This window comes from Malassezia restricta, chromosome II (assembly GCF_003290485.1).
Source record: "Malassezia restricta chromosome II, complete sequence".
NCBI classification, from domain to species: Eukaryota; Fungi; Basidiomycota; class Malasseziomycetes; order Malasseziales; family Malasseziaceae; genus Malassezia; species Malassezia restricta.
Genome location: NC_040194.1, coordinates 1,047,088 through 1,072,866, shown reverse-complemented (window position 1 = coordinate 1,072,866; position 25,779 = coordinate 1,047,088). Strand labels below are relative to the sequence as shown.

At 54.9% G+C, this 25,779-nt stretch overlaps 14 protein-coding genes across 14 annotated transcripts; 5 read left to right on the top strand and 9 right to left on the bottom strand.

Moving 5' to 3' along the window:
• Positions 1-7: 7 nt before the first annotated feature.
• MRET_1491 (translation initiation factor 3 subunit H) lies at positions 8-1,186 on the bottom strand (the record flags this gene model as incomplete). The annotated part of the gene is made up of 1 exon (XM_027628118.1): positions 8-1,186. One exon carries the CDS (start codon positions 1,184-1,186, stop codon positions 8-10), a length of 1,179 nt encoding a protein of 392 aa, XP_027483525.1.
• Positions 1,187-1,433: 247 nt separating this feature from the next.
• Positions 1,434-2,345, bottom strand: MRET_1490 (mannose-P-dolichol utilization defect 1; the record flags this gene model as incomplete). Its single annotated transcript, XM_027628117.1, has 1 exon — positions 1,434-2,345. One exon carries the CDS (start codon positions 2,343-2,345, stop codon positions 1,434-1,436), a length of 912 nt encoding a protein of 303 aa, XP_027483526.1.
• Positions 2,346-2,510: 165 nt separating this feature from the next.
• MRET_1489 (phosphoacetylglucosamine mutase) lies at positions 2,511-4,157 on the top strand (the record flags this gene model as incomplete). The annotated part of the gene is made up of 1 exon (XM_027628116.1): positions 2,511-4,157. One exon carries the CDS (start codon positions 2,511-2,513, stop codon positions 4,155-4,157), a length of 1,647 nt encoding a protein of 548 aa, XP_027483882.1.
• A 45-nt stretch (positions 4,158-4,202) lies between these two features.
• Positions 4,203-5,624, bottom strand: MRET_1488 (actin-related protein 9; the record flags this gene model as incomplete). The annotated part of the gene is made up of 1 exon (XM_027628115.1): positions 4,203-5,624. One exon carries the CDS (start codon positions 5,622-5,624, stop codon positions 4,203-4,205), a length of 1,422 nt encoding a protein of 473 aa, XP_027483881.1.
• Positions 5,625-5,751: 127 nt separating this feature from the next.
• On the top strand, positions 5,752-8,025 carry MRET_1487 (anthranilate synthase/indole-3-glycerol phosphate synthase/phosphoribosylanthranilate isomerase; the record flags this gene model as incomplete). Its single annotated transcript, XM_027628114.1, has 1 exon — positions 5,752-8,025. One exon carries the CDS (start codon positions 5,752-5,754, stop codon positions 8,023-8,025), a length of 2,274 nt encoding a protein of 757 aa, XP_027483874.1.
• Positions 8,026-8,027: 2 nt separating this feature from the next.
• MRET_1486 (pre-mRNA-processing factor 19) lies at positions 8,028-9,653 on the bottom strand (the record flags this gene model as incomplete). The annotated part of the gene is made up of 3 exons (XM_027628113.1): positions 8,028-9,479; positions 9,516-9,613; positions 9,641-9,653. The coding sequence occupies 3 exons, from the start codon at positions 9,651-9,653 to the stop codon at positions 8,028-8,030; spliced, it is 1,563 nt and encodes a 520-aa protein (XP_027483873.1).
• A 111-nt stretch (positions 9,654-9,764) lies between these two features.
• On the bottom strand, positions 9,765-11,858 carry MRET_1485 (phosphatidylinositol 4-phosphatase; the record flags this gene model as incomplete). The annotated part of the gene is made up of 5 exons (XM_027628112.1): positions 9,765-9,865; positions 9,895-11,628; positions 11,658-11,750; positions 11,783-11,796; positions 11,833-11,858. 5 exons carry the CDS (start codon positions 11,856-11,858, stop codon positions 9,765-9,767), a joined length of 1,968 nt encoding a protein of 655 aa, XP_027483876.1.
• A 154-nt stretch (positions 11,859-12,012) lies between these two features.
• On the bottom strand, positions 12,013-12,930 carry MRET_1484 (NAD dependent epimerase dehydratase family protein; the record flags this gene model as incomplete). Its single annotated transcript, XM_027628111.1, has 1 exon — positions 12,013-12,930. The coding sequence occupies one exon, from the start codon at positions 12,928-12,930 to the stop codon at positions 12,013-12,015; it is 918 nt and encodes a 305-aa protein (XP_027483875.1).
• A 45-nt stretch (positions 12,931-12,975) lies between these two features.
• MRET_1483 (inosine triphosphate pyrophosphatase) lies at positions 12,976-13,571 on the top strand (the record flags this gene model as incomplete). Its single annotated transcript, XM_027628110.1, has 2 exons — positions 12,976-13,090; positions 13,120-13,571. The coding sequence occupies 2 exons, from the start codon at positions 12,976-12,978 to the stop codon at positions 13,569-13,571; spliced, it is 567 nt and encodes a 188-aa protein (XP_027483878.1).
• MRET_1482 (UDP-N-acetylglucosamine--dolichyl-phosphate N-acetylglucosaminephosphotransferase) lies at positions 13,564-15,096 on the bottom strand (the record flags this gene model as incomplete). The annotated part of the gene is made up of 1 exon (XM_027628109.1): positions 13,564-15,096. One exon carries the CDS (start codon positions 15,094-15,096, stop codon positions 13,564-13,566), a length of 1,533 nt encoding a protein of 510 aa, XP_027483877.1.
• Positions 15,097-15,127: 31 nt separating this feature from the next.
• MRET_1481 (superkiller protein 3) lies at positions 15,128-19,585 on the bottom strand (the record flags this gene model as incomplete). The annotated part of the gene is made up of 1 exon (XM_027628108.1): positions 15,128-19,585. One exon carries the CDS (start codon positions 19,583-19,585, stop codon positions 15,128-15,130), a length of 4,458 nt encoding a protein of 1,485 aa, XP_027483880.1.
• Positions 19,586-19,701: 116 nt separating this feature from the next.
• MRET_1480 (prefoldin subunit 4) lies at positions 19,702-20,091 on the top strand (the record flags this gene model as incomplete). Its single annotated transcript, XM_027628107.1, has 1 exon — positions 19,702-20,091. The coding sequence occupies one exon, from the start codon at positions 19,702-19,704 to the stop codon at positions 20,089-20,091; it is 390 nt and encodes a 129-aa protein (XP_027483879.1).
• A 112-nt stretch (positions 20,092-20,203) lies between these two features.
• MRET_1479 (elongation factor 2) lies at positions 20,204-22,732 on the bottom strand (the record flags this gene model as incomplete). Its single annotated transcript, XM_027628106.1, has 1 exon — positions 20,204-22,732. One exon carries the CDS (start codon positions 22,730-22,732, stop codon positions 20,204-20,206), a length of 2,529 nt encoding a protein of 842 aa, XP_027483367.1.
• Positions 22,733-23,204: 472 nt separating this feature from the next.
• On the top strand, positions 23,205-25,679 carry MRET_1478 (N-alpha-acetyltransferase 15/16, NatA auxiliary subunit; the record flags this gene model as incomplete). Its single annotated transcript, XM_027628105.1, has 1 exon — positions 23,205-25,679. The coding sequence occupies one exon, from the start codon at positions 23,205-23,207 to the stop codon at positions 25,677-25,679; it is 2,475 nt and encodes an 824-aa protein (XP_027483368.1).
• Between the last annotated feature and the right edge of the window lie 100 nt (positions 25,680-25,779).

Sequence of the window (25,779 nt, the reverse complement as noted above, 5' to 3'; positions counted from 1 at the left end):
GCCTATCTTATGCCGTGCCCGTCCGAGCAGCGTTAAGCTGGACCGTGCCGATAGTCGCTGTTTCCGTGAGGCGCTGGGCGGCACTGTCGAGCTGGTTGAGTAGAAGCAGGCTTTCGAGCCGGTTCGGCTCTGCGGGAATCTTGAACAGCTTGTTCACCTCGTCCAGCGGCAACGGCGCGAGTCCGGCGGATTCGCGCGTCGCATTCTCCGCCTTGCGGCGCGTCAAGAACGCATCAGCACGAGCCTTTTCGCGTGCGATCTGGCGCGCTTGGTAGCCTACATTACCAGACTCGCTCGCGTAGGCCTCCGCGGCATCCAGCGTCGACTCGAGCGTCGAGACAAGCACGGGCTCCAGGGCCAAGTTCAGGTCCATATTGTCTGGCGCCACTTGCATATCGATAGGGTGCGTCAGCAGCTCCTTGGATGTGCGCGGCGCGATGCGCGACTCTGGCACATTCTCAGTCGTGAGAGTCGAAAGCATCGCATCCATAAGTGCCGTGTTCCGGACATGAACAGGGATTTCGATCAGCACATTCGAAAATGTCAGGCGGTGCTCGATCAGATGCTGAGCGGAAAACTTGCCTTTGCGGTATGCATCGATGAACGACGGAGAAAGACGGTATGCCTTTAGGACCAAGTTTCCTTGGGCCAGCTGTGCATAGTCGTGCACGAGCATCACAGCCTTGCCTCGGCCTCGCTGTCCCTCACGCTCCATGAGCAGCGAAAGTGTGTTGAGGCCATCGACGATAGCCGTATTCAAAAACGGACCGAGAAAACTGCCCTGGTACAGACCGACCGGGCTCACATCCGCATTCACCTGATGCAGTAGACGCAGCATCTCAGCCATGTACTGCATCGACGACTTGGTGGTGCGCTCGTCCTCATCGCCACGCTCTGCGCGCATACCGGGCAGACCAAATACATTCGACACCTCAAGAGTACCACCCATATCCATACCGAGCAGAGCGCCCCAAGCATTGCTGCCATTGACCGCATGGTTGTCCTTACAGTGCTTGATCATCTTCATCAGGGCCATGCCGTCCAGATGTACATCGGTGATCACCTCCGAGTCCAAGTCCAAAATTTGCTGGTCGTCTTCCGTGAAGACACTCGTTTCCACGTTCTGCGTGTCTTCGCGAACATCCTCGCCACGCGCTACGGCGGCTGCACTCTCTGTGCGGCTCATTGTCGTCGTCACACAAAGCCTGGCGCTGCTTCTTCGCTGTCGCTCCGCTGTCTTTTTCTCATATGTCACGTGATATGACCTTTCCAGGCAGCCTTGCTGCCCACGAGCAAGGGTAGCCTGCCTACACGCACGACCTGCACGCATGCACGCATGATATCAAGCCTTAGAAGCTATACAAAGCTCTATCTGTGTGAAGCACGCCAGCTCCGCGTCAGAGAAGCTGGGGCCGCACGTCTTTAGGCCACAGCTAGTCCGTCTTCGTGGCACCGGCACGCTGCGTCGCATATGGGAGGTGAGTGACAGGGGCGCCAGTCACATTTTGCCACCGAGAATTGCTCCATGATGCGTTCTTGCCACGCCTCTGCTCGTTTCCATTCCAGTACATTATCACTTGAATGGCAATGACGGCATTAAAAATCGTGGCCAGAGCGAAACCCCAAAACAACAGAGGGTCATTGGTCTCAGTGAGGGTCGTAAAAACACGAGCGATCGTGCCCATGAGCTGCGCAAATACCACGATGATACTCAGCTCACCTGTTGCCTTAGAGCGATGCAATTCCAGCATTTGAGGCACCTTGGACGCGAGCGACACTGGAATGGTCAGACCCTGCAGGAGTTGTAGCAAGTGAGGCGGCACCGTTTTCTCGCTGATCAGTGCAAGTGTGCCGAGTACCATGAGCACAGCTCCAAGCGCAACATAAAATGTATTTGTGAAAATACCCCGCTGTCGACAGGCGCGTGTGACGAGCCGCGACACGCCATCCATGGGTGAAAACGCAATGATCAGCAGCGTGATCACCATATTTTGGACTGTTAAGCTAGCATTTTCGCCGTATGTGCTGAATGGAATACGCAGTCGGATAGCATACACGAGACTAATCGTGTAGGCGACCACCTCGAGAATGTACATAGTCAAGCTGATACCCTCCGCACTTCTTGTGCTTACAATCTTGTAAATTTGAGGAAATTTGATGATACTACCGAATACCACAATACCCAGACCGAGTCCCTTGGATAGTCCCAGGCGGAGACAAGGTACATCGGCCAAGTTGGCATTCCATACTAGCGTTTCATAGCAATGCACACCAAGGAGCGAACGAGCCAAATCGTGGAGAAACCATGGCATAGACCGAGTGATGGTCTGCAGCACAGTCGTCATACCTGAAAGACGAATTCAGCAAGCCGACGCTATGATCGCCTAGACTCTGCTGGCACTTGGACCGTGCATGTGCCCACCCTAAGGCCGTCGTCACGTGTTCCCCCATGTCCCATGCCATCCCCTACGGGGCTCAAGCCACCCACCCACCCCACTTGCATCCACAACATGACGACGTTAGACGAGCAACGACTCCAGGCAGGATTCGACAAGTACCCCAAGCCTGACTTCCATTTCGCATATGGCACTGCTGGATTTCGTGCGCGTGCAGACATACTCGGGAATGTGTGCTTCCGCATGGGCGTCATAGCTGCTTTGCGCAGTGTGTCTCTGCACGGTCGTGCTGTGGGTCTTATGATCACTGCGAGTCACAATCCCGAGCAAGATAACGGTATCAAAATGGTAGATGCAGAAGGCGAAATGCTGGCTGCGGAGTGGGAGCCCATTTGCACGCGTATCGTCAATGCTGAGTCCGTCGACCTCTTGCAGCAGGAGATTCATCATGCGGTGGAGTCCATGCAAATCGATCTGAAGGCGTCATCACCCCACGTTATATGCGGCTACGACACGCGCCCATCGGCTTTGGCGCTGACGAAGGCCGCCGAAGACGGCCTCCATGTCCTGGGCGCTCATATCTTTAATGCTGGCCTCGTTACCACGCCACAGCTGCATTTTTTGGTGATGGAAAGCAACATGAAAAACCTGGAACTCCCACTACATGCGCCTCCCACTGTGGATATGTATTACGAAAGGCTTGCTTCATCCTTTGTGAAATTTCTAGCGGGGACACCTTTTCCTGTGCCCATTGTCATCGACTGTGCGAATGGCGTCGGCGCGCATGCGATTCAAAACCTGACCAAGATACTTCCCGAAGGCCTGGTGGATATCACGCTGCTGCGTACGTCTATGCATGAGCAGGGCAAGCTCAACCATGCTTGCGGTGCTGACTTTGTCAAATCTAAGCAGTGCTTGCCAGCTGGCTACGAGAATGAGCCAACCGTGCAGCCGGGCTCGCTGTTGTGTTCTTTCGACGGTGATGCCGATCGTATTGTATTCTACTACGTGACGGGCCCTGTTCGTGATCCTGCCAGCTTCCACTTGCTCGACGGTGACAAGATCGCAACGCTGGCTACAGATTTTATCTCTGAGCTAGTCCGCGAGGCGCGTCTCGACATCACGGTGGGATGTGTGCAAACGGCGTATGCCAACGGTGCCTCAACCGCCTACCTGACTCAGCAACATGTGCCGGTGACGTGCACAAAGACAGGTGTCAAGCACTTGCATCATGCGGCCAAAGAATACGACATCGGTGTGTATTTTGAAGCCAACGGCCACGGCACTGTTCTATTCTCGCCTCGTGCTATGGTGGCTATGGGTCTGACAAGCTCATCGAATGAGGCATCTCCCTCGTCCACCGAAGCCCTTGATCGTCTGCGTCTTCTGACCGTCCTGATCAATCAGACTGTGGGCGATGCACTGTCAGATATGCTCTTGGTTCTCGTCATCCTTGCGGCCCGCCGATGGGGGGCGGCAGAGTGGGACAACTGTTACTCTGACCTGCCCAACCGCCTAACGAAAGTATCGGTGCCTGACCGCACTTTGTTCACTACGACAGATGCCGAGCGTCGTTTGTCCACGCCAGTAGGGCTCCAGGACAAGATTGACGAGCTTGTACAAAAAACGCCTCAGGGCCGCTCGTTCGTTCGCCCAAGCGGCACAGAAGACTGTGTGCGTGTCTACGCGGAAGCGGAGACGTCGGAGGATGCCGAGCGACTCGCGCAGGCTGTCGAACATCTCGTGAAGACGGCCGCTTGACGATAACACACCCATGATCTCCATGTTACGAATAGACAAAAGGTCCTACAGGCTACCCAATGCGAATGCAACCGAGGGACCGCCCTCATTGTACTGCCTCTTGGTAATATAGTTGCGCCCGGACAAGTCACCAAATACCAGCTTCGCAAAGATGGTGGCCCCCAGATAGGGCGCCAAGTCCATGCGTTCCTTATAGTTGGCAAAGTAGTCGGGAATGCGCAGCGCACGCACATGGTGCGGCTTCCATGGCTGCGGGTCACCCACCACCTGTGAGGCCTCTGAAGATTCAGTCGTTGTGTATGCAGACAGCGCGCGTGTGAGCTCGGCTATGAGGCCGCGCGTGAGAGCCATGGGGCCTGTAAGGATAAGATTTTCCCAAAGCGGCAAGCGACGCTCCATGGGGTGGACATTCGCGGTGGCGCGGGCCACGGCGTCGGGAATCGACAGGCACATAGGCTCGCCACCAATGCGCCGTGCCTGCAGCGCCTGCGCCACGGCACGCGGAGTTGGGATATCGAGCGATACGCGCTCCAGCACTGCCGGACGAAACAGTGGTTCATGGAAGCGTTTGTGTACGGAGCCCACTGGCACCTCTACGCCACGGAACGACACGACTACCGCGCCGCTTGTATTCGATGCTGCAGACTTGGCCTCGGCCTCCTTTTGGCGCTCGCGCTCCTTGACGACATCGCGCTCACGACCCTCCACGAGCGCTGCAGCCACATCAAGCACACCTTCATCCTCATCGTCGGTTTGTGTGATGTCCGTATCGACACACACGACATGGTCATCAGCCATTTGTTGAGCCAGGCTCCATGCGGCCGCATGGGTCTGCCCCGGCGCCACCTGCTCTAGCGCCTGCATCACTCTAGCATCCTGCGTGAGCAAATAGGCGAGCCACCATGTGCAATGCACGATGCCAATCTTTGAAATAACCACACCAGAGGGCACGACGGCGCAGTCGCTCACGGCCACCGCACTCGAGTCCTCGGCACCCACATCGACAACTAACGCCGTAAGGACGCCGAGGGCGTACGCAGAGAGTAGCGGAACCTCGCTTATCGTGATAGCGGGTGAGTTGAACTTTTCAAACAAGATCTTCGCTCCTTGTTCATACACGTCGCGAGATACGGGCGACGGCAAGGCCAGCATGATATAGTAGGCATTATTGCCTACTCGCACGCCAAGTTTATCATGCAAAACATAGTACCATAGCGCTTCAAGCGCGTCCCAGTTGTTTACGTCTCCATCTGTGATAGGATAGATGATTTCCACAGCCTCACCCTGCGTCACAGCTTGCACCAGAGCTTCGCCGACGATGTATGGGCCATTCGCCTCTCGACGTCCGACGCACGCTTCCACAGTCACATCAGGGCGCAGCAGAGGCTCTGAAATGCCAATACCTGCATGGATTTGTTTCGTATCGTGCACAAGCAAAAGGGTATGGGCCTCGCGTGTCGACGACATGACCCAAGTACGATCCACACTGCCGTAACGCGTAAGTTGAGTCCGCGCAGCGAGGCGTGCCACGTGACGTCCGAGCATGGCCTTGTCCATGTATGCCTGCTGACGTGGTTAGCCACACGACGTCGGCATGTCGCAGCTCTCGTCGATTGCGAGTGTGCGGGATGGGCGTATTTGCATTTGGAGCCCGCAGGGCAAGGATCGTGGCGTGACTGTGATGATTGATAATTATGACAGCTTTACCTTCAATGTCGCCCAATTCCTCGTGGAAGCTGGCGCGAATGTAGTCATTTTCCGAAATGACATGGTCACGCTCGAGACCATTGAGGCCCTGCGGCCTGAGCATATTGTGATCAGCCCAGGTCCTGGGCATCCAGAAACGGACGCAGGTGTAAGTATTCCATGCATCAAACACTTCAGTGGACGCGTACCTATCCTTGGCATTTGCATGGGCCTACAGAGCATCACGGTAGCCTTTGGCGGAGTCGTCGATGGAGCTGGCGAGATTTACCACGGAAAGACCTCAGATATGTACCACGATGGGCGCGGCTTATTCGCTGGGCTCCCAGCATCAGAACCTATTACTGCGACGCGATACCACAGCCTATGTGCAAATATCGAGTCACTGCCAGATGTTCTCGTACAGACGTCGCACGTAGATTCGGGCATCATTATGGGTATTCGGCATAAGAAATTCACGATCGAGTCTGTACAGTATCATCCCGAAAGTGTTATGAGCGAGCATGGGCATGACATGATGCGCAACTTCTTAAGCTGGCGTGGTGGTACATGGGAAGAAAACCCCCACGCCCAAGTATATGCGGTCACTCTTCCCTCTGAAAGTATCCTCTCACGCATTTATCATCAGCGCAGAATTGACGTGGAACAGGCACAAGCTATTCCCGGTCGCTCGTTGGCCGATTTAGAAAAATCACTAGCACTGCATTTGGACCCTGCTCAGATCGACTTTCCGCGGCGTCTCTTACAAGGAACCGAGCCTTCCGTCCCTGGAGTCATGGCTGAGATTAAGCGTGCTTCACCTAGCAAAGGTAATATTGCTCTGCATGCGCACGCTGGTGAGCAGGCTTTGGCGTATGCCCAGAGCGGTGCTAATGTCATTAGTGTACTGACAGAGCCTACTTGGTTCAAGGGCACGATTGAAGACCTGGCTCTCGTTCGACATGCGGTGGAACGCATCCCAAATCGTCCAGCCATTCTTCGCAAGGACTTTATCGTGCACGAGTACCAAATTGCAGAAGCACGTCTAGCTGGTGCGGATACCATTTTACTCATTGTCGCGATGCTCGACGACATCACGCTCCATCGCTTGTATGCGTACAGCAAGCACTTGGGCATGGAACCACTCGTCGAAGTTAACTGCGCCGAAGAGATGCAGCGAGCTCTGCAACTTGAGCCACAAGTGATTGGCATAAACAACCGCAACTTGCACAGCTTTGAAGTGGACATGAGCACTACAACGCGACTGGCCCAAGCCGCGCTCGAGCGTAATATCACGCTCGTTGCTCTGAGCGGTATTCAAGGACGAGTGGATGTGGAACAGTACTTGAACCAAGGTGTGCGAGCAATTTTAGTTGGTGAAGCATTCATGCGAGCCCAGGACAAGATGGCTTTCATGGCTGCCTTACGTGGACAGAGCGTCAAGCGCTCGACATCGCAACACCGTTTTGTCAAGGTGTGTGGTATCAAGACGCCAGAAGCTGCCGTGGCAGCTGCTCAATCCGGTGCTGACTTGCTCGGAATCATTCTGGCACCAGATACCAAGCGCACTGTGTCTGATGCGGATGCTCTCGAAATTGTAAATGCCGTGCACCGTATCAAGCGCTCGAATGCGCGAGCCAGTGCACAGAAGCCAACGGAATGGTTTGCTTGGCACGCACAGCGGATGGCCGAAGCCGTCCGGCAGCGACCTTTGGTCGTTGGCGTATTCCGGAATCAGTCGCTGGAGGAAATTGCTGAAAAGGCCATGGCTCTTGGTCTAGATGCGGTGCAGTTGCACGGCCGTGTAGAAGAGCTCGACTGGGCCAAATTCCTCCCAGGTGTCTTTGTGATCCGTGTCTTCCATATGACACCAGATGAAGAGAAGAACGCCCCAACGCTGCATGATGCACTTCGACCTGGCTACCATCACATCATTTTGTTGGATACAGCCACTCAAGGCGGACAAGACGGTGGCTCGGGCGTGTCGTTCAATTGGTCGCACGTATCTAACATACCTGTACCCTTCCTTATCGCTGGTGGCCTGACACCAGACAATGTGCAAGAGGCGCTGACTCAATCACTCGCGGCCGGAGTCGATACAAGCTCCGGCGTCGAAACTGAGGGCCAAAAGGACACGGCCAAAATCACCGCGTATGTGGAGAACGCACGCCGTGTTCTATCTTAAGACTACAACGAAAAGACGCCAACGTTACAATCCTGTGCACCAATAAGAAGCGCACCATCATTGGGGCACCATTGAGCACATAGGCCATTGTTCACGTCGAGCGTGGCACACAATTCCAGCGACTTGCCGCCAAAGACACGGACATTCATTGCCGTCACAACAGCCAATAGCTGTGCCGTAGGATCAAAACGGACCTCCTGAATGGTCGCGTCCGCATCAACCACGCGCGTGACATCTAGCTTCCGTAGATCCCAGATCTTAACATGCTGGGCCCCGCGCGAGGCCGCTGCAAGCAAGTAGCCATTCTGCGAAAAGTCAAGGGTATGGACGGCACCTTCATGACCACGGAACACGGCGCTCTGCTGGCCTTGCTTGACATCCCAAATGCGAATGACGCCGTCAGAAGTGCCTGTTGCGGCCAGTTGTCCATCAGGGTGGAAAGCGAACGACTCATACACAAAGCCAGCACCTTGCTCGTCGGTGGCGTTCGCTGCAGGCACATGCAATAGGCACTCGCCCGTCTCGAGCGAGTAGATCGACCATGATCCATCCCGACTGGCACTTCCGAGCAGAGAGTCAGTAGGATGGACACTCAGACCCGTGACCGTGGTACTTGCAATGGTGTGCGCCAGCTCGTACTGGCCTTTGTCGTTGCATCGCCAGATGCGCACAGTGCCATCGTCGCTCGCACTCGCAGCGTACAAGGGAGTTGGCGCTTCTTTGGCAGAATCTCCAGCAGCAGGATTACTGCGGCCGGAAAATACCACGGATGTGACAGGCTTTGTATGGCCTTCGAGCTTGGCCACAGCCTTGTTCGCAGTGCGATCGAGCACGTGTACACTCGCATCCTTACCGCCCGTGAGAACAAGCGCTCCATCTGCGCTTGTATCGATCGCTGCAATACCTGGAGACGAAGCATGGTGTTCCGAGGGGATTGGCGATTGTGCTTGAAGTGAGGCGGCAGACGCAGATGTGGGGTACCCTTCCGATCCACCACGCTTGATACGTGCGCGGCGGTCCTTTGTAAGTGCAGCTGCCGTGGAGTCAATTTGCTCCATTACATTGACGGGCAGGGAAGTCACTGAATTCATGGTGGGATTGGCGGCCTGTGTCATCTCAACATCCTCATGAGCACCAGACGACGAAGGCATACCCAGAGACGTGTGTACACTCGAAAGTGCTTCACGTGCTTCATCGCGTTCTTTCATCAAACGTGCAATCACTCGCATGCTTGCATCGTTTGTATACAGAGCATTCGCTAGATCCTGACGGACTGTGTCGTACTGTTTCCGCAACTCCAATGTCTCGAAGACAATCGCGTCGTACTCATTCTGAAGAGCCATAAGGAGCGAAGGGACAGACGAGTGTGTGGGCGGCCGCGGAAATGCAGTTCTCGGCGATGACTTTACTGGCAAGATATCATCCAGCGAAAGAGGCTCATTAGTGACTGGGTCCTGCGTCGCGTGTCAGTCTGACGGCAAGCAACGTACCTTGCCATGCTCTTCCACATATTGCTCAATGAGCCGTTTTTCGTATAAAATCCCATTCGACTTGCACACCACCGGCTCTTTAGGAGCTTCGCCAGAGACTATACGTTAGCGTGAATCGTACGTACTCCCACAGAACATGGTAAGGTAAATGGCCATACATGGGGACGGCGCGTCCCTTCGATGGCTTTATCACGTGACACAATACGGACGAGCGTAACTGGATCAACCCCTAACGAAGCTATGGCACTTTTATTCCAATTTCTTGGCCGCTGATTGTTGTTTCTTGAGGACCTCGGGATCAGTCGGTGTGCCAGCGCGACCATTTAGTCCGGAATAGTAGCCCGGTCCATCTGCGCATGTTAGTCGAATAGATACATACTGTAGTACATGAGTTCCTCAGGACGGTTCAGCTTGGGCCAACCAACGTACTGCATGCCGTGCTGCCAGATGAAACACAAGGAGAAAAAGGCCACAAGAATCCATATCATCGAAAAGACAGGGACAAAACCCACTTCGAGACGGTATGGGCGCGCAGAATTGCCGTTTGGCAAGAACAAAGATGCAAGAAGGAAGAATAGGCTAAGGTACATGATCCATGGCATAAGGCGCACATTCCAAGCACGCGTGTCTTCTCGTGGCACATATATCTTTGGATCCCATGCACCCGTGATAAGATCGTAGGCATCCTGTCGCTTGCCGTCAAAGAAGTTGTTCTTCACATAGCGTGTGAGTGAGTTGACACCATCCTGTAGAATGCCTTCCGTCGTGCGTTTACCTGTGCGTGTAAAGTCTGTCTTGAGAGCACCCGTACCGGAATATGCCTTACTGATCACGTCCGCATGATCCGCCCATATGTTGCGGAACAGGTACATGAACTTGGGGTAATTCTCCACACTGTCGTCTTGCTTCAATACACCAACAGAGCGCAGCTGATCGTTCAGGACCCAGCGTGCCAGTGTCGTCTGCACAACATTTGTGCGGTCCAGACAGTCCATACAATTTGTGCGCACCGTAGACTTTTGCAGACGCAGACGTGGATCGCCAGTGGTGTCAAGAGAGAAAAAGTCGTGACTTGACAGGCCCTGCTTCACAAGGTGATCCACGAGGAGCGAAACACGATCAAACTTCATACCCTTGCATTCGTGATGGAAGTCAAAGTATGTGTAGTTCACCAAAGGATGATCGAGCTTCGTTATCGCATTTTCATAGGCCTCCTTTACAGGTTTCTCATAGCCTTTTTGATTCACTAGGTTAACAAGGTAGTTCTTTCCGTAGCATGAAACCTGATTCGTCATGTGCTTTTCGAATGCAGACTGTGAGTGTTTGTCGTCCGGAATCAAGAGATCAGGCTTGTAGCGCAAATTGTTGATTTCAGCCCAGTACACTGGCACGCTGCCGCGCGTCTGCACGAAGCTCATGCGGACGAGGCCTTCCACGTCTTCCACGTCGTGTGTTTGATGGAAGCTCGGCGGGTCCATAAGTACAAATTGCTCTGTCTCATTGAAATTGGCAACATTCCCTTTGGTATCAACACCACGCGAAAAGTACCGCGTACCGGCACGATGGCGCGAGCGACGTGAAATGAGGCCTAAGACAAACGAGCGGTTGTCCACCTGGGCTAGCTTCACCTCGAGAAAACCAAACATGACCGGCATAATGAAAGGCGACACTTCTTCTTCAGGGTGTGTCGAAGCGTGCGTCATGAGACGTTCCTGGAGATGAATGTTCCAAAAGAAACGATCGTCTGCACGTTTCCAGAGCGGAACATCCGAGCCAAGCTTGCCTGCGCTTTGTTGAATTTGGCGCTGCATATTGCTGGTGAGGTCGAATTCGTAGCTAAAGTACAGAGGACCCGAGTACAGCGACTCTTTCACGAGCGCAATCAGCTGCTTCTCAATGGGGTGAGACAGCATGGCCGGGTTGGCATCACTCAGCACAGGAAGCAAACGAAAATCAGTGGCAAGATATATAGTCGAGTTGAGAATGCTGGTCACACGCTTCCGGTTCGTGATGACAACCAGAAAGTCGCACGTATGCAGCGTGATCATACCGAGGATACCGTGCACGATAAACTGCTTCTCATACTTGGGCACCTCCTCGCCTATAACAACGGCTGAAATGTGAGTGATAATGTATACGCACGTTCAACACGAATAGCGTTCGCGCGCCGGTCAATGATAAGCTTCTTAGCCTGGCGACCTGGCTCGCTCTTGTTGGGGATAAACGTATACGAGTCTAATAAGTTAGAAAAACTAAGCAGATCGTACCATGTGAGACGTATCTTTATAGTCAGATCCTATCGGCCAGGTATACGTACAGCGTGAATCCAGCCCATAGAGACATGGCTGCTGAAGCGAACTAGGGAGCACAACCCAGGCGAGACGTTTTGGCACAACTTGGGGCTGTCGAACGCCCAGCGGCACAAGGCATGGTCGTATCACGTGGTTTGACTAATATGTCGAACGGGTCCTACCGACATCGCCGGGGTGCTATGAGGTTACGCGGCATCGGTCTCAGCTGGCCATCCAGCGAGTTGACGGATGGATTCGGACAGCTGAGCGCCACGAACTTCAGGGCGACTGATAGCTTCGCATATAGCCATGGCAACAGTATCAACGTGCAAAGCAGGCGTAGTCAGCGCACCAGAGAGAGGGTGGAACGCTGCAGGGATAAGAGAACTGCGAAGAACATCCGCAGGAGAGGGAATGGGTACCTTCCAGCGTCGATGCATCTTGTGCAGGTTGTACGATAGGTCGATCATAGTGGCTGGAATGGTCGACCAAGGGCGATTGTGGGGATGGTACATGAGACCCGGTCGCATGAACACGGGGCGTAATATGTGGCCGGCATGTTCCTCAATATATTGCTCTGCTTCATATTTGGTGCTGGTGTAGCGTGCCGAAATAAGAGGGCGCATGATATCCGCAGCTGACATGACAACAAATGGAAGGGGATTGTCGCTCTCTGTGGATGCATGCGCTTCCTTGAAAGTTTCGGCCACAGAGATAGCTGCATCTCGATTCATGCGCTCATATGTGATATCTTTCTGACCATTAGAGGCCAAGGGGTTGGAAGATGCAAGACCCCAGCCCTTCAGTAGACCCCTTATTGCACCCATAGAAGAACCTTCTTGACCCTTGTAGTTTGATTCCATTAGAATACCCACTGTGTGCACAGCGGCTGTGCAAGATGCGGCCAATTCACGATACGCATCTTTGTCGAAGGCATCAGCTTTATGCCACTGCATTTTGTCGGAGGTCGTCCAGGTCGGTGCATGACCACGGGGTGTGCGAAACGGACGACCACTGCCACTAATGCTGATCACTTCCCATCCACGAGAGAGGGCCTGCTTGCATACGGCGGAGCCTACAAATCCGTTGCCACCCACAACCAAAAGGCGCTGCTGAATCGACATAGCTAGATGTGGAGATGTTGTGGGCTGGGTTCCTTTGCTTTTACGATGTCGAAAGTGATCACATTCGTCACTGGCAACCAAAACAAGCTCCGTGAAGTCAAGTTGATCTTGGAAAAAAGTGACAATTTGTCATGGACGCTTGAGTCTCAGTCGCTTGATGGTACGTGGCCTATTGATGTCTAATTTCAGTGCCTGAAATCCAAGGTACGACCCAACAAGTGGCATTGGCCAAGTGTCGTTCTGCTGCGCAGCAGCTCAAGGGACCTTGCATCACGGAGGATACTGCGCTGTCATTTCATGCACTGAATGGTCTGCCAGGTCCTTACATTAAAGACTTTCTAGGTAACTTGGGACACGATGGCCTGAACCGCATGCTTGCTGGCTTCGATGACAAGGCTGCTACAGCTATCTGCACATTTGCGTACTGTGCAGGTCCGGATGCGGAGCCCATGTTGTTTGAGGGCACAACGCTTGGCCGTATAGTACCGGCTCGTGGTCCGAACAAATTTGGATGGGACCCTATCTTTGAAGTCGACGGCACCAGCAAGACGTTTGCCGAAATGGATGCAGACGAAAAGAATGTCGTTTCGCACCGTTCTCGTGCGCTTGCCAAGCTCAAGGCGTATCTCGAGACTATGTAGCGGGAAAAATAATGGACGAGAGCCAGTATCGAACCATAAATGCCATCGCCGACCCTAGCGCTTGAACGCCCATGGTATAGTACCAGAGAGTGTGTTCAGAAACACACAAGGTATGCCTCACAGGCGCGGGGCGCAGCACAGGATCGGTTTTGGATCTCGATGCAATGAGATCTGCCTTGGATGCAGGCGCCACGCGCACGCCACGTAGAACGAGCAAGGCGTTCAGTAGTGTGAGATTGGTGGTGCCGACGACCTGGCCGCACTCGTCGTAAATACGCTGTACGCAGCCCAACTGTTCCAACAAGGCCAACATCAGGCGCGTGGGAAGTGCATGCTCCGTGAGACGCACACATGATGGGTAGAGCGTCCGTGATTCTGTATCAACAAACGGAACTCGGTGACGAGGACAGGGCACGAGGCCAAAAAGCTGTGGGCAGCTCAGCACAAAGTTGAAGATTTGCGGGAAGAAGAAGAGAAGCAGCGTTTTGGAGTAGTGGCCCAGAATGCCGCATGATACCAGTACCATGCCGGCAAAGTAGCAGTACGTGTCGCCCACAAACACGCGCGCCGGGTATCGATTCCAAAGAAACAGGGCGAGACTCGTGCCGATAAATGGCACAAGGAGATGCAGGCTAAACAAATGGCGCACGACGAGATCTGTGCTGCCGTGATATCCATCAAGGATGTGTGACGGTGACGGTGTGTCCGATGAGCTTTCCCAGGCAGCGCGGATCACGCCTGGGATATTCAGGTACAGGACGTCGTTAATGCACACACTCACGGCAATCACAAGAGCTTGACCGACCTCGACGCCATTAATGCCAGCGAGGATATTGATGCAGTTGGTGCAAAATGTGGCCAGCAGCATCATAAATACGTAGTACAGCCATCCCAGATGCACTGAGCTGCAGCCCAGGGTCTGACGAAGCAGAGGCGGCCACGCCGGCACGACAATGCTGGTAGAGCCGCCGCCTGCCATGTACACGACCAGCATGGGGATGCTGCTGAGCAAAGGAATGGGCAGCTTGTGCCGCCATCGAATATCGAGCACGTCGTCCACAAAGCCCAAAAGAGTGCCCGAGTAAATGGACAATAGCGCGGATAGGAACGACGCGAGGTCCTGATGCACACCTGGCGCACTAGCCCCGCGTCCCACGACATCGATGGGCAGGCCGTACATGCTCGATCCGAAGTAACGGAACGGGATAAACACCACGAGGGCCAGCAAGTATACAGCCGCGCAGGGCAGGCCTAATGCTTCTGGCACGATAGGCGGCTTGGTATGCGGGGGCCAAAAGTCGCGCTTAAGCAGGTCCACACCGTTCAGGCCCTGTGCAGCAAACGCGTTCCGAGAGTATTCGATGGCGCCGTACGTCACGAAAAATGCCGCGACACTCAGACAAATCGATACAACGAGGGCTGGATATGCCATGTCGATATATGACAGCATGCGCCAGCATGACGGCGTGCACGCTAGCAGCACAAGCACCATGCCTGCGCCAGCGCTGACTCGCCCCACCGACATGATGAGAGGACGTAGGAGAGTAGGTCTATGACTAAGCACGTGGTGACACCGTCTCGAGCGCCTGCCACGTATGTGTGTCCCAAGGGGCGAGGTGCACGGCCTTGGCGGCATGAGGTACGCAGGATGGCGTTGATGCGTCTGTGAGGTATTCGGCGAGGGCGAGGATCCACTGGATCGTGGCCCAGTGTTCGGCGCCTTCGTCCACAGCGCGGGCCCTGACGATCTGCTGCACGTGGCGTGCCACATCCAGCAAGGTACCGCTGTCCGTCTGCTCTTCGCCGTGGGCGCTCTCGATCGGAAGACGTGGGATGGGCGTGCCATTCTGCCGACAGCCTGCTGCGAGGCGCAGGTGCATATGTGCGACCATCACGAGCAGCGTTGTGGTATTATCGGGGCGTGTATACGTCCGTGCGAGATGCTGCAGGACAGTCGGCAAGTCAAAGGAAGCAGCGAGATGCATCATGCTCAGCATCGCCGTCTGCGGCGTGTTGCGCAGCGTGAGCTGTTCATGCGGTGGTAGAGCCGTGACGTACTTGCCCAGCACGCCATTGTATTCCATCACGCGGCCATGCACGGCTTCGAGGGCCGCACGAGTCGTAATAAGAAGCGGGTCATGGGGTGCCACGGACAGGGCCTGATCCAGGTCCGCAGCGAGATCAGAGACAGACAAGCCAGCGTGCCAGCCGAAGCGCGCGAGCAGCACGCCAACGCAGCCGTGGATCCGCGGCACTTGGTCGTCAGGCAAGAGGGACAGAGCAAGGGACTGGGTAACAGCCCGCAGACCGGCCATGCCCTCCTCATAGTCGCCCATCAAGCACTGCGCACACGCCACGCCAATGTGGCACCAGACACGCACGGACGGCATGGGCGGCGCATCTCCCAAATCTTCGAGCAACGCCAGCGCCAGCTCGAGATGGTCCATGGCGCCCTGTGCATCGAGACTCGCGAGACGCATGCGTCCCAGATTCATGTTGATAATGCCAAAGCGCAGTGTGTGCTGCGCCGACTCAGTCTCGCTGAACTTGCCTTCGACCAGCGTGAACGCACGCTCCATTTTGCGGGCCATGAGAGTCGTGTAGCCCAGCTGCTCGGCCAGCAAGGCACACAGATGCAGCGCGGTATCGTCATGCGGGCGGTTCGCCATGTACGTGTGCAGCGCAATCATCGGTCCACGCGCCAGGATCGGCGATACGGGCGTGCAGGGCGGCCGCTTAGACGACGTCCATACGGCCTCGGCAAGGCCATAGTCGGCCTCCAACAGCGAGCAGTCCGACAGCAAGCACGCCTGCTCGAACAGGCGGACATACATCTTGGGACTGTGCGTGTACGTCTTGTGTAATAGGGCCGCGCCGAACCAGGCAGTGGGCAGCATCGGTGCGATGCGCTGCGCCTGTGCAAACGCGTTTTCGGCCAGGCTGGCGTCACCCACACTCAGGTACAGGAAGCCCAGATTGGTCCATGCCACCGGACTCTCCTTGTTGATATCGAGCGCTTTGATGTAGGCGTGCTGAGCATACATGGGGCTGTGCGCAAAGTGCAGGTGGCCCAGCAACAGCCAGAGGCGTGCCATAGGACGCAGCTTCATGGCCACCTTGGTGCACTGGATCGCCTCGCGGCGTGCCTGTTCCGCACGCTCGTCCGGCTCGTCGGACATGTTCGAGGCGCGCAGCATCAATGCCATGCGACACAGCGACGTAGCGAGATCGGCCCACGCGAGCACGCAGCCATGCTCATCGTTAGCACACAAATACGCCATGTACTTGAACACCAGCACCGCGCATTCGACGTACACAGTAGGCTCCAAGACGCCATTTGTGAGCTGCGACAGCAGCGCCGACTGCACGACTCGCACGGTCGGCATGCGATGGTCCACGGCCAGTTGGTCAAGCAGAACGATGAGGCGCTGCACCGCATGTTCGCGCGGATGCGCATCAGGCATGTCGATGCGCGAGAGAGCAAAGCATGCATCGCCCACGACCTTCCATGCCGAGCGCAGCCGCGCGTCGTGCTCGATGCACTGCGCCGCCTGATGGATCGCACGATGCATCATGACAACGCTGCGGAAACTGTAGCTGCGGGACAGCAGGTGCTGAGCCTGCAGCAGCATCGTCTCGGCCAGGTGGACACGGACACCGACCTGGGTTGGTCGGTCTTCTAGAATGCCTTCCAGCAGCTTGATAGTCAGCTCGTAGCGTCCCAACCGCCTCTGTGCATCGGCAATCAGAAAGTCAATGTACCACGTTTCCTGCTCGTCATGCAGCGCCCGTGCGCGTGCATATGCCTTCAGGCCGGCCACCGAACGCCCCGACTCGACATACGCCTCACCCAGACTAATCCATGCATCGGAATCCGTTGGCTCAGCACGGATCCAGACCTGGAAGGCAGCCACAGCCGTCTCCGCCCGACGCTGCATAAGCGCCATCATGCCCGCTGCCTGCCATGCCCACGGATGCGTCGTCAGCTGTAGGCCCGATATAGAGCCTTGCACGATGTCCACACCGCACTCGGCTATGATGACTCGCCGAGCAATCGTATGCACGACATCCCAGGCTTTTTCATTCGCATAGTGCTCGAGTAGGCGCCTCGCCGCTTCGTACTCGTGCATGTCAAGCTCAATCGCTCGCTGCAGACTCTTGCACGCACGCGACATATCAGGCGGTGAAGCCGCTTCCTGGAAGAAAATGCCGAGCGACGTAAACGCGGGTGCATAGGTCGGACACAGCTCAATACTCTGGAAGAAGCAGCGGAAAGCATGCTCTGGCAGCGTCCGATACTCACCACCGCGCGCCCACAAGCACTGACCATAGCCATGCCACAGCCGCGAACGAAACGCATGACCCAGCGGATGTGCAGCCTCGTCGTGCTGCGCGAGCAGAGACTCGAACGCGTGCTGAGCGGCATCCAAGTCGCCCAACTCATACAGCGCCTGAGCGTAACCAGCTTCAGCTTCAGCATGCACGTCGGCGTTGAGCCAGAGGGCCGAAATATCTCGGCCATCGACATGCGTGGGCCCCAGGGGACAATGCTTGGCCTGTGCATAATCGTCCCGAGCTTTCTCCCATTCTCCTGCGCTGCCGTGGACGTAGGCGCGGGCCAACAAAATATCGGCTTGATGCGCCGTAGCGGAGAGCAGGGCATGCTTGGCATGCTTGATCGCCGCCTTATGGTGCGTAGGCGCTTGATAATAGGCGAATACAACAGCGTACTGCGCTGACAAGTCGTCGCTTACACGCTTGCAATGGCAGCCCGTGCTTTTACAGAGCCTGCGTAGGCGCGCATCCGTACGCTGCAGGTATTGAAGCGCCGTTTCGTAGTCGCGGTCTTGTAGATACAGGAGCGTCGCGATACGCAGGGCCAGGACCGATGGCTTGTTCTTCGTCACGCCCAACAAGGCCAGCTGCAGCAGGTCTTCCGCTGGCTGAGAATCTCGCAGGAACGCGGGGTCGCGAACGAGACTCAGTATGGCACGAATCGTGGGCACATAGGCGGCGTCCTCGGGGAATACAGACAGGTATGTCCTCAAGGTCTCGAATGGAAGGTCAGAAAGTGCATAGTCACTCCATTCTAGCTCAATGTGCCATGCTGTTTCATTCGGAATGCGGAGCAAAACAAGGTCATGCGCCAAAGCCTTGGCCTTGCCTTGCATTTCCTCGCGCAAGTCCTGGTCTGCGTACGGTCCACGCTTTGGTATTCGGCACGCAAGGTTCTCGTAGAGCTGCAGCTGCTTCGATTGAATCCTGCGCCGCGTCGCATCATCGGTGTATGGATGCGAGAGAATGTATTCATACAGCTCAGGCACAAGCGATTTTTGCATGGTTTGTACATATACATGGTCCCTGAGCGCATCGATTCCACCCTTCACGGCGTGAATGGAGTTTTTCTGGGCCTCAAACGTGCTTTCGATCACCTTGTCATCATGATCTAAACACCTTTGTAGTAATTCATACGAATTCGCAAGACTGTGGCCGTGCACCAGCATTTGAGCCTCAAAATACGGCGTCGAGAATGGCGCAGATTGATCCGGTGCAGGGAGCGTGTATAGCAGCGCATAGTATTTCGACGTCGGTAAAAACTGGCGCAAAGCATGGATGATCTCCGCGGGTGTGCCATGTTCGCGCACAATGCGCACCCATTTAGACAGGGCCGTAGCACAGACGTCGGTATGGCTTTGAGCACATGCCGCATCAGCCCAATCTTCGTACAGCTGCATAAGCTTAGGCCAGTTTTTCTGCATCTCATACGATTTTTCTAGACCCTGCCATGCAAGTGGCGCGTTTGGGTCGAGCTTGCACGCTTGTATGTAGGTCTTCTCGGACTCGACATTCTTTTTCATATGCAAAAGGGCCAGGCCTTTAAAGACGAGGGCATGATAGTTGGTGGCATGGAACTCAAGGATACTGTTCGCTTTGGATAATGCGCTCTCCCAGTCTTCTTGTAGTATGTATTCGCGGCACTGCTTCAGCATCTGCCGGTCAATGTTCGACGACATGCTGAGGCACAACGTAAGAATCCGCTCAGGCAGTGAGGTAGTAACCTGGTGTGCTGACTAAGCCATGCAAGGACAGGCCGCGAGGGCCGCGACGACCTCGTAGCGAGCCTGCTACGATGCGCATGCTCGGGGAAAAGGAGAATAATGACGTCGAGGTGACATGGGAAGACCAGCAGAATATCAACAAGTTTAGTCGGCTACATGCGACATTCACAGACATCGAGGAAGAGATTCAGGTACGCCGACGAGAACGTGAAGACCTTGATGACCTGTCCATGGAGCTGGAGCTCATGGACGAAGACGCGACGGTCATGTACCAAGTGGGCGAAGCATACGTCGATATGCCCCAAAGCGATGCTCTGGTTCAGCTCGAGAAAGATACGAAGCGCACAAACGATGAGTTGGAGCGGCTACAGACACGTATGGACGAGTGCGAGAAGGGCATGAGCGAGCTCAAAGTACTGCTGTACGCGCGCTTCGGTGCCAACATTAATTTAGAGCGCTAAGAGTGCCACTTGTAGTGCCTACCATACCATGGTTTCAAAAGCGGTCACATGCACCTACAAGAGACTTTTTCATCCATCTATGCACGGGTAGCCGCACACATCGTGTGCATGCTTAGAGCTTGTCGTAGTACACGCTAAGGTCCGGAACATCTTCCTTAAGACCCTTGCGGATACGAATCGACTTGACAAGCTCGTAGAGCTTACCGTTCTTGTCGCTAGCGTCACCGTTCATGACGGCCCAGTGGTCAAACACACTCTGAGGGAAAGCCTGACCACCCGTGGCCTGACGCAGGTCACCATTGAAGCCGAACGACTCGCTAACGGGCAAGTAGGCCTTGACCGTCACCATCGGCGTACCGACACGAGGCTCCTCGCTGAACACCTGACCACGACGCTTGTTGAGCGTCGAGTAAATACCACCCAGACCCGTGTCGGGACATTGGATCTCGACCAGGTACATGGGCTCCTGGAGACCGGGCTGGGCCAGCAGGGCAGCGGCATTGCAGACACGACGCGTCGTGGGGATGATCTGACCACCACCACGGTGGATGGCATCCGTGTGAAGCGTCACATCCATAATGTTGTAGCGGACACCACGGACGTTCTCCTCACAGCACACACCCTCCTTCGTGGCCCACTGGAATGCAGCCACACACGAGTCCTTGATTTCGTTCAGGTATTGAACACCCTTCGTGACATCGACCAGCAGGTTCGGGCCAGTCGTCTCAGGACCGAAGCACCAAATCTTACGGGCATCCGTCACATCCCAGCCATAGTTGTCCGCAAGGTGACGCGCACGGATCTTGAAGTCGTCACGAGGGTTAACCTTGCCCGTCTCAATCTCCTTGCACAGCTCTTCATCGATAGGCTGAGCCGTCACGTACAGACGGTTGTGCTTGTTCTGCGACTTGGACAAGGCCACCATGCTCGACTCGGCCTGCACCGTCTCACGGTAACCGACCACAGGCTCGGAAATCTTGAGAGGAATGCCAGCGTGGTCGTTCTCAAGGTCGTTCAGGCAAATCTCCAGGTGCAACTCACCAGCACCGGCAACAATGTGCTCACCCGACTCGGCAATCCACGACTGCACACAGGGGTCAGACTTCGAGAGACGCTTAAGACCTTCGACCAGCTTAGGCAGGTCATTGGCGTTCTTCACCTCGACGGCAACCTGCACGACTGGCGACACGGAGAACTTCATGACCCTCATGTTGTGAGCCGTCTCCGACGACGTAAGCGTACCGCTCTTGAGCAAGAACTGGTCAACACCGACCAGACCCAAAATATTACCGGCAGGGCAGTCCTCAATGGGCTCAATGTAACGACCCATCATCAGAACCGTACGCTGAATGGACTTCACGAACAGGTCGTCCTTCTTGCCAGGCACGTAGTTAGGACCCTGGATGCGGATCTTAGGACCAGAGCGAACAGTACCCGAGAAGATACGACCAAAGGCGTAGAAACGACCCTTATCGGAGGTGGGCACCATCTTCGAGACGTAAAGCATGAGAGGACCGTTAGGGTCACAGTCACGGATACCAATGGCCGACTCGTCATCCATAGGACCCTCGTAAAGCGTCTCAACACGGTAGCGCTGAGCCGTCACAGGCGATGGCAAGTTGATAACAACCATCTCCAAAAGAGCGTCACCAGCAGGCAGGAACTTGCGCATGACCACCTTGAGGAGAGCCTTGCCCTCGAGGTCTTGCTCATCCGACGTAAGAGCAATCTCGAGCTTCTCAAGCAACTTGGTCGTCTCCTCCTTCTTAAAGTTCATGATCGAGTCAAAGATACGGTAGATCGGGTCAAGAACGAACATGTTGAAAGCACGCTCGAGCTTGTTTCCTTCAGAGTCCACCTCCTTCGACGACCACTTCTTGGTCTTGGGGTTGAAGAAGTTCTCACCCCAGAGCTTGGTCATCATCTTCGACTTGTCCACACCGAACTTCTTGGCGTAACGGGCAGCGAACTGACGGAGCGTGAAGGCCCAGCCGTGCAGACCCGAACCGAAGGCAACAGTACCCTTTTCAGGGTACACCTGCGACTCACCGAGCACAGGGTCGTTGTACGTGGCAATCACCACGTTTGCCGACTCGATCGTACGAGCAAACGACTGGTAGAGGTCTTCCTTGTCGACCTGCAGCTCAAGAAGAGCACGGTCCACCTTGTTCAGACAGACCACAGGCTTGATACGCTCACCAAGGGCCTGGCGCAACACCGTTTCCGTCTGGACACAGACACCCTCGATACAGTCGACGACGACAAGGGCACCATCCGTGACACGAAGGGCAGCAGTGACTTCCGACGAGAAGTCAACGTGACCAGGCGAGTCGATCAAGTTGATCAAGAACTCATTGCCCTTAGTGGGCTGCTGGATCGCAGGAAGCTCATCCTTGTCAATGGGGAAATACATCGAGATGGCAGTCGACTTGATCGTGATACCACGCTCCTTCTCGTCGTCACGAGTGTCCATGAAACGCATGTCACCAGCCTTGGCGTGGGCAATAATACCGGCCTTCGACACCAGAGAGTCAGTCAGCGTCGACTTGCCGTGGTCGACGTGTGCAATAACACACATGTTACGAATGTTGGTAGGGTGGTCCATAAGACCACGAATCTCATCGACGGTGAAGTTCACCATTTTTGGTTATCACACGAAGCTCAGCAAAGGAAAAGTAGACGTAAGTTCGTGTGGTTAGGGTGCGCAAGTTTGCGCAACACCAATTCTAAGGTGGGTTTGGGTACGGAGGAAGAAAAAAGGAGCGGCCCATTTCTTTTCTTGGTCTGCCTCCGGTGAGCAGAATCGTCATAGGTCCAGAAGAGATTGCTCGGCCGAAGAAAAACACACGCAGCAAATGCACGTGCCCCAGCTCACAGGTCGGCACCTCGAACGGAGTCGTCGTACCAATATGGTGACGCGAGTTTGAGCACATAGTCGAACGTATACCGTTAAGGTCGGATAGCATGTACCCAGATGCACCTTGGCACGGACGCCATATGGTTGCATCCACCACCGCCGCAACATGTACCGGAGGCCACCGGTCACGTGAAGCAGGCCCCAAGCTCTCTGCTTCGTCATCCACGAGCAGCGCGCGTCTCATCACGAGCCATTCATGCCGCCCAAAAAAGTGCAACTAGGCACGCGTGAGCGTTCTTTGTTCGCGCGACTGATTCAAGAGTATGAGACGAAGAAATACAAGCTGGCTGTGAAAACAGCAGACGCCATCTTGGCCAAGGCACCAGAGCATGGTGAGACGGTGGCCATCAAGGGCCTCGTGCTCTTCTCCATGCACGAGCGTGAAGAAGGATTGAGGCTCACCAAGCTTGGTGTGCGCTATGACCTCAACAGCTTTATTTGCTGGCATGCTCTTGGTATCGTGCACCGCATGGACCGTAACTACCATGAGTCGCTCAAGTGCTACGCTCAGGCGCTTAGGATCGAAGGAGGTAACCTCAATATCATTCGTGAGTCAGGTTTCATGCAACTTCAAATGCGCAACTACTTGCCATTCATTGACGCCCGTCTCGTTTTACTGCGTACACAACCGCATCTGCGCTCAAATTGGGTAGCGCTGGCACTCGCTCACGACTTGGCCGGTAACAAGACGCAAGCTGTGCGTGTATTAGCAGGCTACGAGGATGTGTGCCGCGATATTCCAAAACATTGCTACGAATATTCTGAAGTAGTACTGTACCATGCCAGTTTGCTCGAAGAAATGGGTGATGCACACGGTGTCCTCGATCTCCTCGAAACCCAAAAAGCGCACATTGTCGATGAGCCATCATCAAACGCCATGCGTGCTCGAGCACTCAGTACTATTGGACGTATGGATGATGCAGCTATTGCATGGTTCGCTATGCTCGAGCGTAATTCAGAAAATAAGGCTTGGATTCAAGCGTACCTTGATGTCGTCGCTACGAACGAATCTCGTCTCATGCACCTTCTTGACCTCAAGTGTAAGTTCCCTAAATCCACTATGATTCGCCGCATGATCTTGCATGTTGCACAGAATGCCGACTTCAGGGAGCAAGCTCGCGAGTACGTTGAGTATGCGCTGGTGAAGAATGTGCCATCCTTATTCTTGGATCTCAAATCGTTGTACTCGCAACCCGGCAAAAAAGACATGATCGAAGAAATCGTGGAAGAGTGCCGCATTCGCTGGGATCCGCAAACGGGTGACGAGGGCCACGGTCCGCCCTCCTCATACCTTTACGCCATGTATTATTTGGCGCATCACTACTCGTACACTGGGCAAACGTCGCGTGCTCTGCTCTATATTGACTCTATTATTCAGCACACGCCATCTATGCCGGAATTGCACATGACCCGCGCTCGTGTGCTAAAGCGTGCAGGTGCCTATGAAGCAGCAGCGGATGCGATGGAGGATGCTCGTCTTTTAGATGGTCAAGACCGGTATCTGAATACCAAGGCGGCTAAGTACTTGCTGCGAATTAATAAGGTTGAGGAAGCAGCCAAGAAGCTCAAACTTTTTACGCGTCCTGATTTGGAGGATCCTGTCGTGGACCTTGTGCAAATGCAGGCTGTGGAGCACATTGTCGAGCACGCTGAGGCCCATGTGCGCCGGGGTGAATATGCTATGGCCCTTAAGCGGATCCATGACATCCACAAGACCATGCAAGACATTTATGACGATCAGCTCGACTTCCACTCGTATTGCATGCGTAAAATGACGCTCCGAACGTACGTTCGCACATTGCGATTTGAAGACCATGTCTTTGCGCACCCTGCCTATATCCACGCAGCAAACGAAGCTGCCGCTCTGTATGCCAAACTGCATGATCAGCCATACGACCCTGAGCCGGAGGTGGCCAGGCACCAGGCATTGAAGCCCGCTCAGCAAACTCAAGAGTCGGACGATGTGTCAGCCTTGCCCCCCGATTCTGATCCATTCGGTCTTAAGCTAGCCAAGACGCAAAAGCCGCTGGAAGATGCCCATCTATTTATTCGGAAACTTCAGGCAAATGCCCCGAATGATATTCACACGTGGATTTCGGCCTTCGAGGTAGCGATCCGCGGGCAAAATTGGTTGTTGGCTCTGCGCGCACTGTCTCTCGCATACAGGCTTGATCCATCGCATCCCCGCCTGGCTGTGCAGTTTGTGACATTCCATAAGGCAACGTTTGGGAAGCTGCCAGACAATGTGCGTCAGGCTGTGGATAAAATCGTCGCTGAAGTGCCGCCGCTCGGCATGTCTCCCAAGCAATACTATACAGAGTACAACCAACGGTACGGTCTGAAATCGGCCATGCATGCGTTGGGTGCGGCTGAAGTGCTTTACGCAGCAGAAGGTCTGGACCAGGCTTCAGAAGTGGCCCACCTCGTATTTGGACTGATCAGGATACCTGATGCTCCTCTTTTTGTGCTCGAGGCTGCTGTTCAGTTTCTTCAGCGGGTTGAGAAGGATGCACCTGGCCTTGCTACGTCTGAAGTGTCGTCCCAGGCTTTCATGCGAGCGGCTCACGAGACTTGGCCGCACGCCGACGCCTTCAGCTCGTTTGAGGAAAAGCAGCGACAGGCAGCAGCTCGTTATGAAGCGCGCCGTGCATGGATTCACGTAGAGGTGTAATCCAACCGCATTATACCTTGAGTCATATCGCAATATAGACTGTATGGCTTGGTCGTTAGGCTTGGGTCATGCATGAATTTCGAATAGATTCATCCCACGT